Source organism: Sorex araneus, chromosome 4, assembly GCF_027595985.1.
Source record: "Sorex araneus isolate mSorAra2 chromosome 4, mSorAra2.pri, whole genome shotgun sequence".
NCBI lineage: Eukaryota > Metazoa > Chordata > Mammalia > Eulipotyphla > Soricidae > Sorex > Sorex araneus.
The window spans coordinates 86794858-86808327 of record NC_073305.1 but is presented as its reverse complement, the minus strand read 5'-3'; the positions used below and the strand labels follow the sequence as shown (position 1 = coordinate 86808327).

The 13470-nt window shown below is 42.5% G+C and overlaps 1 protein-coding gene across 1 annotated transcript in view; it reads left to right on the top strand.

The window, feature by feature from the left end:
• Nucleotides 1-13470, top strand: part of PKHD1 (PKHD1 ciliary IPT domain containing fibrocystin/polyductin) — a 552653-nt gene that overhangs the window by 24214 nt on the left and 514969 nt on the right. Inside the window, exons 11-15 of the mRNA XM_055136692.1 lie at nt 5126-5227; nt 5840-5935; nt 10616-10757; nt 11625-11739; nt 12898-13176. Coding sequence (XP_054992667.1) covers nt 5126-5227; nt 5840-5935; nt 10616-10757; nt 11625-11739; nt 12898-13176 — 734 coding nt within the window. The remainder of the gene's footprint in view (nt 1-5125; nt 5228-5839; nt 5936-10615; nt 10758-11624; nt 11740-12897; nt 13177-13470) is intronic.

Genomic DNA, 13470 nt, shown 5'->3' with positions numbered 1-13470 from the left:
GTTTAAGTCACAGTCAAATACTGATTAAACCACCATCCCTTCACCAGTGCACCCGTTCCACCACCAAGAACCCCAATACACCCCCCTCCCACCCCACCCCCATCTAAGTAGCTAATGATATTCCCATTATTCTCTATATATATTGAGTACATTTCATATTTCCATACAGAACTCACTATTATTGATTGGAAATTTTCCCCAACAATGAGGCCTGCCGAATAGGCATCATCTAATAATTTCTCTTCATTGGTAAGAGTGAAGACTTTGAGTTAAAATAAAAATACTGTTTTGGGTTTCTAATATTTTAGCTCAGTTCACAGTCAAAATGGATGGCTGCAAGAATCCGCTCTGGTGCCAAAATGGGTTTGGAGACCTCAGGATCACAGTCAATAGGCGCGGAGGCTCTGCTTCTCGTGCCGCGGCTCTCGGTTCATCTCTGGGCGGAAGGCGCGCCGGGAACACCCCCCCTCCCAGGACCACCTACAGGCTACGTCACTAAAGAAAGTCCTACCTCCTGGTGGAGGAGTCTTAGAGGGTGGCTCTCACTGCGTGGCTGCTGCCGCTGCCGCCATTTTCGCTCAGAAAAATGGGGTGGAGAGGGAAAAAAAACCCCTCCCCGGGCTGCACAAGGTTGTAGCTCAGTTCACAGTCAAAATGCATGGCTCAAGCATCCGCTCTGGTGCCAAAATGGGTTAGGAGACCTCAGGATCACAGTCAATAGGCGCGGAGGCTCTGCTTCTCGTGCCGCGGCTCTCGGTTCATCTCTGGGCGGAAGGCGCGCCGGGAACACCCCCCCCTCCCAGGACCACCTACAGGCTACGTCACTAAAGAAAGTCCTACCTCCTGGTGGAGGAGTCTTAGAGGGTGGCTCTCACCGCGTGGCTGCTGCCGCTGCCGCCATTTTCGCTCAGAAAAATGGGGTGGAGAGGGAAAAAATACCCCTCCTCGGGCTGCACAAGGTTGTAGCTCAGTTCACAGTCAAAATGCATGGCTCAAGCATCCACTCTGGTGCTTTGGCCACTTCTAACCCCCTTTTTCCTCCCCTCACTCACTTGGTAGCCTCAGTGTTCCTAGGCAAAGGGTTTGTCATCATTACATATTGTCTGTCCCCTGTTTCATTTCTCTGTACCACAGATGGTTGAGATAATCTGGCATTTGTCCTCCCTCTAACTTATTTCACTTAACCTTCAGTCCCATCCAACTTGCAGCTGTCAGAGTTCATCTTTCCTTATAGCTGCATAGTATTCCATTTTGGTACAGATGCCACAACATAAGTTTAAACTTCTATCACAAGGCCGTAGAGACTGAACACATACAAAGGGGGCAGTCATCTTTCTGTGTTCTGAGAAATAGCAGAAAGGAAGTGACCACGGATGGACCAACACTTGACTTAGTGGATAGAGGTATCTGCCTTGTAAGAGTGAGGCCCTGAATCCAATCCCAGTGCTGTTCACATTTGCCAAGGGATTCTGGTGGTTCTGCTGCTGGAGACCCCTGGTGTCCTAACAGAGTGTGTGTTCTCTGGCGTTCCTCAGCCAGTAAAGTCTATGACTTCTGGTGAGCAACACTGAGGATGTGTGAGGGCTGTGGGCAGGAATGGACGTGTTCACTATGACAGATGTGTGATCACTTCATCAATCCTTAGTGGTACAGTTTCCTTTTTGGATTGGGGAGGGGGGAGCGGATATCATTTATTAACTTGCAAGTCCTTTTTTTTTTTTTATGTGAACCAGCATAGATTCAAAAACTGACACGAAACTATTCCTTTGTCCTCCAAATTTAGTTTTTGATAATCATTCAAATACTACCAGTGAATACCAGCGTGCATATATAAACAAATAAGCCTAAAACAGAAAGGGATTTAGTTCTATTTTTAGTTTGTAAAGATGTGTAGTTTCTACTACAGTGTGACCCCTGGTAAGCTGTACAACCAACTGTTCATGAACCATAACCAATATGCTCATGACCCCTGGTCATCACAACTATACCAACAGCTATGAAGGGAAGGATTGAAGAAATAAAAGAGGTGATGATGAAAAAATTTAAACGCTCACTTTCCAGGCACTTTAATCCTTCATATCTGACCATTTACTCAGTGATGAATGGCTCGTGGATCCCTATGATAAACTCTTGTGTTGCTATCTGGAGAATTCTTCATTGTGAGAAACAGTGGTTGAAAATAAACAACTTGCATGTAACAGTGAACTCAATTCAATTGTAGTAAACTATTAGCTACTAAATAAAAAGATGTATTAATCTCTGTGATTACTCTGATTACAGGAAGAAATGCCTGTGTGGGCAGGTTCAGATTTCAGATACAGGATAATTTACCTTTGCCAAAAGTGCAAGAGATATCTCAGGTCATGCTCTCCACTCATAAGATAGTTGAACTGTGTCAAAACATAACTTTTCTGGACTCTAGATTTTTTTTGTTGTTGATTTTTTTTTTTTTGCTTTTTGGGTCACACCCAGCGATGCTCAGGGGTTACTCCTAGCTCATACACTCAGGAATTACTCCTGGTGGTGCTCAGGGGACCATATGGGGTGCTGAGAATCGAACCTGGGTTGGCCGCATGCAAGGCAAACGCTCTACCCACTGTACTATCACTCCAGCCCCAATGTTGTTGTTGTTGTTGTGAAGCAAGGTATTTTTTATTAAATGAAACTTTCTTGGAAAGATGTGAGAGGAAAGAAAGAGGGGAATTCATGTGTTCAAGAGAAAACAAAGGATTCTCCAGAGTGGAATAAGTAAGCAAAGAAGCATAATTACATGTTAAACCATGCATCTACTCTCCTGTGAATGAGTGTGAGGAGGAGAGCGGCATCAGCAATGACAAGCGTGCACCCTGTTGAACTTTGTGGATTACAGTTTCACAGTTTATCTCTCTTAACCCCGGAAAATTAATGCTTGCCTTATTTTACAGGATGAAAACAGACTCACAGAGGCAAAGTAACTTGTCCAAGAAAGTCTACCTTTTCTGAAAAATCACTATTGTGTACATAATCAATGAAAAGTCACCTCCATGCTGACTCATTCACTACATTCTACCTCCCATCTATTTTTACCTCCCGTTTATTTCTTAGACTTGGCACATTTACTCCAACTCTACAACTGCTGCCTTACTTTTGGATGTGGTGCCACTTACACACCAGGCTTATGTTGTAGTGGTGTTTAAGGGACCTTGGCTACCGGTTCTCTGCTGTTGATTCATCCTTTTCATAGCCACCACCCATATTTCCACTAGCTCACTTCTGCTGCATCTCTCCTGCTCAGCCATCCCTGAAAACTTCCTACCCCCTTCAGGAAAGGGTATCAGCATCTAAGCTTCTCCTTGCCTGCTCCTTCAGCTTCACCCCTTGCTCTTTAATTTGGACAACAGATTTATACCATGCAATTTCCTTCCGCTCTCTGGACGCAGGCTGCCACTTAATTTCAGTGTTCATTTTCATATTTCTTGCCTCTATCATCCAGTTCTAGCTCACCCTTTAAGATTTTGTTTTGATGCCAATTCAAAAAAAAAAAAAAACCTGATTTTTATTCCACCATACTCTCAACCTCCTTCACAATCAAATCCTATTTTTTCAGGTAGCAGACAGCTGGAAGAGAGGAAAATGAAACTATATTGAACTGTGTCCCCTCGCACTCCATCTTTTGCCTTCTTATGGGCATAGAAAACTATGCTCCAATGATCCCATTTGCTTAGACTATGGTCATTGACTGACCCGGAGTGAGGAGGGAGGCTCTGAAGGGGGTAGTTTCTCCAGTTATCATTCATTGTCTTCAGTGCACTGTACTTCCTAGATCACAGTCTATATTATGTGTGTGAATGCATTTCCTTTCCCTTTTCAATAAGTATCCTGTACTCTCTATATTATACATATAATTATATGGGGGTTCTCTTATATAAATTTTAAAGTGATTTGCATTTACACTGTTATTACAGAAAAAACTTTTTCCCACATTACTTTTTTAAAATTCAGAATGTTAATTTTATTTTATTTTCCCCCCTTTTTATTGACTTGCCGTGAGATACAGTTGTAAAGCTTTCATGTTTGAGCTTCAGTCATACAATCATCAAACATCCATCCCTTCACCAGTGCATATTTTCCATCACCAAAATACCCAGTATATCCTCCCCCTTCCCCCCGCCCCACCATTCAAACCCTTCCCCTGCCTATGTGGCAGATAATTTCCCCCATATTCTCTCTCTACTTTGCTTACATTCGATATTTTGACACCAGTCCCACTACCACTCAAACCTGCCAACAAGGCAATGCTAGATGATTTGTTTTGTATTGCTTGTTATGAATAGAATATAATGTCCAGGAAATTCTGTGTGGTTCTTTTCCAGGAGCTTTAGTTTTTACTCTCTGGGTCTTGGCCATTGTTGAGATTACATGGTGCCAGACATGTTTGTACAGTTTGTGAGTGTGACTCCAAGCTACTGGAAAACTTGGGACCTGGGGGGAAGAGGCCCAGTCCTTATCTAAGTGGTCTTGAAGATCTCAGTCTTGGGTTTCCACTTACCTCCGAGCTATCAGCCTTAACTGTGTCTTTTGATAAGGCAAAGAAATGAGCTCATATAGCTGAGCCGGAGGTGGTTTGTGGGTGTGGCTCGCACATACCTAACTTTTGGCCGTTTAATTTTTGGTAAACTTGGCTCCTAGTTGTTGGGGTCTGGCCAAAGGCACAATAGCAATTTTGGGGTATCTGGAAGTCTGAAGGCACCATCAGGCTGCTGATGCACTCGCCTTGCAGGTACAGGTTTACCTGCTGGCGGCACCATATCCCCCAGAAAAAAGTTTTTGTGTTGTTGTTTGAGCTACATCTAGCAGGTCTTATGTTTTTCTCCCGGCTCTGTGCTCAGGGATCACTTCTGGTGTAGTTTGGGGGACCATAGGCAGTGCCAGGGATCTCAAACCTGGGATGGTCACATGTTAAGGCAAGAAACTTATCTGCTATACTATCTTTCTGGCCCCCGGGGTGGGGCGGGGTGGGGGGGGGAGGAGGCTTTACTCTTCATGGTCTTAGAAAGCTAAAGGAGAAAAAGAAATTATCAATGTCTTCTATTGTATATTATTTTCTGAGTCCTATTCTATTCTGTGTGTTTTGCTTCTCTTATAGAACTGCTCTCTGTGTTTCCAGAAAGTGGGAGCCTTGGGGGAAGCACAGACATCACAATTACAGGGAATTTCTTTGACAGTCCTGCCCAGGTCACCATTGCAGGTAACTAAGCTGAAGTGGCTGAAGAAATAGTTCATGTCTGTAAATGCTGTGGGAGGTTGTACGTCTCCTATGGCATGGACAGTGGGTGAAAGACAATCTTTGCCTCTCACTACTCATCACAGATGCTGGCCTGTGTCTGGTCAAAACTGATGATGGCTTCACAACTCAGCAAATGTGTGGCAGAAATTGGATGCCCTGTAGAGAAACTCATTGCTTTTTTGGAAGTTCTCCCAGAGTCCCCCACCTTGATGTGAAGTGAAAAGAACAGTGGAGTTTTCTTTTCATAAAAGTTCATTCTCTCAAAAGGTAGCTTTCCCCCAGTGCTTCCCCAGGATCTTCTCTCTGGATAAGCTACAGAGGGCAGACTCTGGTTGCTGAGCTGCTCCTAACATGCCCACCTGGCATACACTTTGGTGATAGCTTTTTGCATTGTGCCACCATGCCAAGAGGGATGCTTTCTCAGTTGCTGGACTGCCCACAGCCAGTCCTTTGCAAACTCACTTATGTTTGCATGGTCCTGTGATTTGCCATCTCAGCTCTAAGTCCAGGACAGGATCTCTGTACTCAATATCTATATCATTGGCATCTATCTAATGAAACATTTCTCCTTAGGTCTTCCATGTGCTATCAGACACGTGTCCTCCAGAAAGATTGTATGTACCACCAGGGCTCCAGGAAGTGGGGCGAGGCTAGAGGCTCCTCAGCCAGGTGAGATTTTCATCAGCACTGTCCAAGGACCTCTGGTTGTATTTTTTGGACCACTGCGAGCTGGCAAGCAGACATGGAGGTGTTTGTATTCTGTCTCAAGGTTTGGATGGTTCACTCAGTGAGCCAGCGTCAGTGATGCCACATTTGGTGCTTTCATTCAGAGAGGTTCTTTTAAAGAACCTCTTAAAATTTAATTATTTTTTAATTGAATCACAGTGAGATACAACAACTACAAAGTTTGGGTTTCAGTCATATAATGTACCAACACCCGTCCCCTTACCAGTGTACATTTTCCACCACCAATGTCCCCAGTTTCACTCCTGCCCTCAGTTTCTGCCTCCCACCCACTCATCTTTATGGCAGACAATTTTCTTCTCTCTTAGAGAGGTTCTTCACTCTAGTCTCAGCTAGAAGAATGAATGATCTTGGCTCAGCTTAGACTGTATCCAGGAAGCACCAATGCACCAAAGATAATAAAATGGCAACTGGAGGAAACCAACCCCTCCATGACCTCCCTCCACACTCAGGGGCAGTTGTCTGCTCATATTCTAAGAAAATAGGATTATGAGAACAGAGTTTTCTGTGCTCTTAAGACAAGGCCAAAAGGAAGTGTGCAAAATACACACTTCCATATAGTATTTTTATTTTTTGGTCCTTGCAGGCAGCTTTCTGCTATGGGAAAAGTAAAATTAATTGTGAGATGGCCACAGATTCTTTGCCTAAAACATAGGGTTCTACTTGCCCTCTGTTTAAAGCTTCACTTGTCTTGTATAACTGAAACTCAATCATGAACAACTTTATTACTGTGTATCAGACAGTGATTCAATAAAAACTTTTTAAAAAATTAGATTATATTGTTAGTACTGGGCTGGATTAATAACACAGCAATAGGGCGTTTCTTTTGCATGTGGCTGACCTGGGTTCGATTCTTTCACCCCTCTCGGAGAGCCCAGCAAGCTACCGAGAGTATCCCGCCCTTACGGCAGAGACTGGCAAGCTCCCTATGGCATATTCAATATGCCAAAAACAGTAACAACAAGTCTCACAATGGAGACATTACTGGTCTCTGCTCGAGCAAATTGATGAGCAACCGGACGACAGTGGTACAGTTAAAGCAACTTAAACTCTCACATGCATTGCTGTGGGAACTTAAAATAATCAATAACTTTGAAAATAAAAAAAAAAACTTTGCTTCCACTTGGGCTGGAGAATTAGTATGAGATCCTACAGGGTTTAGGGCGCATGTTTAGCATGGGGCGGATTCCAAGGTTCCATCTCCAGCACTGCATGGTTTCCCAAGGGTTCCCGAATGCCTCAAGCTCAGCTGGGTGGCCTGGTATTCATGGCCACTGAGGTGCCTGGCAGTCCTGCATCCTTGGGCCATTGGGACTCTTGTGGTGAGCGTTCGAACTGAAAACTGAAGTGTAGTTAGGAGTGAAGGGCAGTCAGAGTGTTAAGTAGCCTGCAACCACAGACTAGATCTTTACCTGCCCCACAAGGGGCTGGCTTTATGATTCTTATCAACAGTGGGTTTCTCTTGAGAGACATATAAACTTTCATGGAAAGTTGCCCAGTAGGGGAGAAACCTTTCTAAAGAAAAGCCATTCAGGTATGAAAATGCATGCAAATCTTTGACTTGGGCATTCTCTAGGTCCCAGGTCTGCCATTTTTGCTCAGAGAAAACTGCCATCCAAGGAAACAAAACGACTGGAGCAAGTGATGGGAGAGAATTTGTATTTCCTGTGTCAGCAAGGAAGCAGCCATCCCCTCTTGGAGAGGCTCCTCTTTTAGCTTCTTGGGTAGTTGTGGGATAATTTCATGACAGCAGCTGTTCCTGGGAGTTAACAGTGTTTCTTACGAAGAGCTTCTGAAAGTAGTTTGGAAGTAGGGCAAATTATTATGTAAAGTTCTCAATGGTCTCTGAGGACATTTAGCAATGTCTGGTTACAGTGAGTGTGGGGGTGGGGTTCTTGGCCTCTAAAACTTAGAGGTTAGGGATATCGCTACAAGTTAGTTCATGTACAGAGTGGGCAGAGTTATTTAGTCCTAAATATTAGTGGTGCTGAGGCTGAGAAACTGGTTTATTTTATTTCACTTTATTTATTTCTCTGGTTTGGGGGCTCAGAATTACTCCTTGTGGTTGTTCAGGATTTATTCCTGACTCTGAATTCAGGGATCACTGTTGGTGGGATTTGAGGGACCAAATTCGGTGAAAGTGATGGAGGCAAGCGCCTTACCTGCTGTACTAAGAAACAGGTTTAAAATCACTGTATCACTGTATCACTGTCGTCCCATTGTTCATCAATTTGCTTGAGTGGGCACCAGTAATGTCTCCATTCGTCCCAGCCCTGAGATTTTTAGCAGCCTCTCCTTACTCGTCTTTCCCAATGATTGGAGGCTCTTTCAGCGTCAAGGGAATGAAACCTGTTATTGTTACTGTATTTGGCATATCAAATACACCACAGGGAGCTTGCCAGTCTCTTCCATGTGGTTTAAAATAATATTTTTAAAAATAAACTATTTCCCCCACTTTTTTTCTAGCTGGTTCTCCCTTTTAAAATTTGTTAAGAAGCAAAAGTAATAGTAATAGTAATGCAATAACTAGTACCAAAAATATCCCTTATTAAGTCATTACGATATTTCAGGATCTTTGTAAATATCTCAAGCTTCCCTAGCTACTTTCCCTGAATTATTAAATTGTCTATTTTACTCAGTATTATTGAGATGTAATTGACATGCAACTCAAATGTTATTAATTTGTGGTATCTCATTTTAGATCCCACTTTGATGCATGAGGAAATGAAGTCACTAAGCAATTTGATTAAAGCAATACATGGAGGAAATGGTGGAGTTGAAATCTGAACCCAGAGCTTTGTTTTCTCAAATTTTATTTTATTTTAGGCACTTTGATTTATAATACTGTTAATGGTGGAGTTTCATGAATAAAACATTCCAGCATCACACCCTTATCAGCATCTCCACTTGCCTCCATCATTATCCTAGTATCCTTCCAGCATCACAACCCTATCAGCATGTCCACTTCCCTCCATCATTATCCCAGCGTCCTTTCAGCATCACACCTCCACCAGTGGTCCAGTTTCCTCCATGATTACCCCAGTGTCTTTCCCACCATCCTATTCCCACCACCCCCCCTCAATGGCCCATCATGGTACGTTTCCTACTAAAAACCAGTTCTCAGTTTCTGTTGCTTTGAGCATTTATTATTCCTTTACTGCGTTTCTTTATATTTCACATATGAGAGAGAATTCTGTGTCTGTCCCTCTTTTTTGAATCCAGAAATTTGAACTTAGGTTAGTATCCTCTGCCAATGGCCCCTGTCTCATAATTTTTTAAAAAATAAAGTATGATGCAATAAAGACATGGGAGACAATGTCACATGCTGAGCAGTATGCCATGAAATTTGTTTTGTGTGTGGAACTCCAAATTGACTCCAGAGAAGATGAAAAAAATTAAGAACTGCCAATATTTTTTAGGAAAAGAGGCTTTTAAATAATAAAATTTACAGGCTGAACTGGACCTTAAAGGATAGCAAAATCTAGTTCTGGTTTCAGGGATCATTAAATGACTCATTCACACGTTCCTCCTTTTACTCAACTGTAGTATTTTTAAAAAAATTTTATTTTATTGAATCACCGTGAAAAACATACAAAGCTTTCAGGTTTAAGACTCAGTCATATACTGATTAAACCCCCATCCCTTCACCAGTGCACATGTTCCACCAACAATAACCCCAATATACCCCCCTCCCACCCGTCCCCCCCACCTAAGTAGCTAATGATCTTCACTTTATTCTCTCTATACTTTGAATACATTCAATATTTCAATAGAGAACTCACTATTATTGTTTGGAATTTTCCCCCAACAATCAGGCCTGCTGAAAAGGCATCATTTAATAATTTCTTTTTATTGCTGAGAATAAAGACTCTATGAGCTTTTGAATTTGGATTTCTGATATTTTAGCTCAGTTCACAGTCTAGATGCATTTCTGTAAGAAGCCGCTCTGGGTGCCAAAATGGGTCAGAAGACCTCTCGCACCATAGTCTTTAGGAGCAGAGGGTCTGTTTGGAGCATGGCAGCTCTGGATCTTATCTAGGCAGAGGGTGTGCCGGTAATGCTGCCTCCCCGCCATGATCACCTACGAGCCACTGCAAATTCATTCACTGCAAATTCATACCTCTGGGTAGGGAGTCTTAGGAGGTGGCTCTCGCCACGTGGGTGTTGCCGCTGCCACCATTTTCCTTGCAGAAAAAACAGCTTAGAGAGAGAAAATCCCTCCCTGGGCAGCACGGGGTTGTAGCACAGCTCACAACAACTGTAGTATTTTTTCTCTTGAATATTTTTTTCTCCAGGAATTTGTTCTCTTCTTCAGAATTTGCATTAGAAAGGCCTTCCTAGTCGTCTCTGGTTCTCTGAACATATTACTTTTACAGTTTCTTTTTAGTTCTCTTTCCAAGGGGCCATGTCCTATACATGTTTTCTGCCTTCCTGAACACCTGTCCAGTTATAGATGTCTGGATATGGCTAATCCTTCCAGGTCTCAGCTGATTCATGTTTTCAGAGAAAGCCTAGATGATCTTTGACTCTGTATCCTAAGGTAAAGTGGTTTCCCAATTAGGAGAAAATTCTTTCTGTTGTTGACCAAATTTGCATGTCTTTTAGGCAATCGTGGGCTCCTTTTTGAAGTCAGAGATGCTGAAGAGGACGCAGACCTGACTGAGACCACTTCTGGGTACAGGTGGCAAATTGTACCTAATGCCAGTTCTCCATTCAGATTTTGGTCAAACGAAGGACAACCTTTCAGGTGCATTTTTGAAAACAAAGTGGAAATTCATACCTAAATCATCTTAAATATATATATTTTAATTGAATCATTGTGAGATAGACCATTACAAAGTTATTCATGATTGGGTTTCACTCATACAGTGTTCCATCCTTCCACCAGTGTACATTTCCCTGCATCAAAACCATCTTTATTATTATACATGAAGTGAGGAAATGGATAAATGGGGCAATGAGATTTTCAGAGGAGACTTCATAACACCCTCGAATTAGATTGCAACAGGTTTGATCTTTGTTCTCAGCCAAGACTTGTTAGGGCCACTTAGCACAGACCCTTCCCTTTTTAGGTGTGTGCTAAATTTTAAGCAACATATAAGATTGATAGTTTCTACCTTATAGTACATACTTTCTATCACATAATCTTTATTAATTGCAACATTGAGCTGAGCAGGCCTGAGAATTTGGTAGATACTAGCATATCAGGCACATGGTTAAGAGAGTGAATGCACATATGCCTTATGTTAAAGAAAGTTGCAAACATTTTCCTTCAGATTTTGAGGGAGCGGAGGCTAAGAAACAATTTTGGAAACAGCCATTCTGTGTGGAAGATCGACACAATGGCTGATGGTAGCAGGGGGAGCTCCGAGTTTCAATGGGTTAATGAAAAGAGGCAATAACACAGATTTCTCCTAAAAGTGGAGTGGCATAGAAGGAACTTTTGAAATGGGGGGGGGAAGGGTGTAACTGGAGAACTCAGATCATCTGCTTGGTACAGATTCATGTAACTCTTCCTTCTTATCATGCAAGCAAATAAAGCAGGCAGCCATGTGCTAGCTGGGCGAGGCAGAACTCTGTTGCTCTCATAAAGCTGTGCTCCTCTGCCTTCCAGAGCACTGCTCAGTGGGTTCTTCGTGGCCCCAGAGACAAACAATTACACGTTCTGGATTCAGGCAGACAGCCCAGCTTCTCTCTACTTCAGTCAATCAGAGGATCCAAAGGCCAAGGTATTAAACTTCCTTTCTTTTATCTTTCCTTTGTCGCCAGTCCTTCTGAAAACAAAACTTAGAAAAGAATCAAAACTAAACACTGAAAAAAAAGCTCGTGTGTTCTACAGATAAGTAACCAAGAAATTTTACTAAGCTATTAAGTTACCAAGAATTTTTTGTTTGTTTTGGCAAGGGTGGTGGTTTTTCATTTACACTATTTTAATCAAGACTTTTGAATTGTTGAAAAGAATTTGCTTTCCATTCAGTGAGTAGTCAGACATGATACCTCTAAGATAAATCTTTAAATTTTCTATTTTTTTTTGGCCATATCTGGCCAAGCTCAGGGCTTACCCCTGTCCCTATACTTGGGGATAACTCCTGGTGGACTCAGGTCACCCATATGCAAGGCAAATGCCTTACTCACTCTACTATTGCTCCAACTCTTAGATATTTAATTTTTATAGTATTCATGTGGGCTATAGATCTTTATCACTATATTTCCAGATAAGGAAGTGAAGACTTAAGCAAAACTGCATGACTGATCCAAGACTGCTGGGCCACTGTATAAGACTTAAACATAGATTTGTCCTACTACAAAATCTTATACTTTTACCCCACTAATTTTGAGTAGCCCTCTAGCCAGTCTTCTGTAGGAATATTATATTTGCTTTGAAGATAAGAATGGGAAATTTTCAACTAATACCAAACCTCACCAGTACCATTGGCAAAGAATGACATATTCTCCCCCAACCCCCACAAATTATTCTTATGACTTTCTGAAATCGCTTTGCCAATAGACTAAAGATATGTGGATGGGGTCAAGTCATACTAGGTGCCTCAGATGGCTTAATACTGCTATGAGCACAGTCACGTATAAATAGAGGGTTTAAATTGGTTTAAATATGTCTCCGTAGTCTCATCTGAGTACTGCTCAGAGGAAGGACACAGATATAGGGAATCAGAGAAGATAGGGTAGTGAAGGAAGAGAGGGAGAGCAGTGTAAGAGGGAGAGATGACAGAGGGCGAATAAACAACTAGTGTGATTGGATTAACTTGTTGGAAAAAGCAGAGCAGTCCTAAAATTCCTTGTTGGTCGCTGTTCAGCCCTGACTGAGAGAGAAATGCGCAGAAGTGTCCACACATGTCGTTGATGACAATATGTTTATTTGGACACAGGTGAAAGTGGCATCTATCAGGGAGGGCATTGCTGACTGGTTTGACTCTTGGGAGCAGAATGGGAATGAAAAGATTTGGCAACAGAAGACTCCCAAGATGGAACTGTCCCGGGGAGCCAGGTACTACTTAGAAGCAGAGCAGAATGGGAGCACCCCCAGCAGGGGAATGAGAATTGGTGTGCAGATCCACAACACCTGGCTGAACCCCGAGGTGATCAACACTTACCTTCGGGAGAAGCATCAGATCAGAACCCATGCCGAGAGGCTTCCAGAAATCCAGGTCTGTGATTCCTATCCTACTACCATGGGGCTTGATTCAGGGACTAAGTTCTGAAAGAAATATTATCTTGCCTATGTGGAAGGACCATTGGCTGAAGCCAGGAGATCTAGGTTATGATGCCAACTCTGCTGCCAGAGAAATAGGCTTTCTCTCCAAAGCACTGTGACGTCATTGAAAAGTACAAAGTCTTATTGTGGATATGATCTTACTTGTCTCATGGAAAGAGTTTTACTCATTGAAGTAATGTCGTAAAGTTAAGTTCTGATAAATCTTTTGAAAACCTAGCCCCCATGG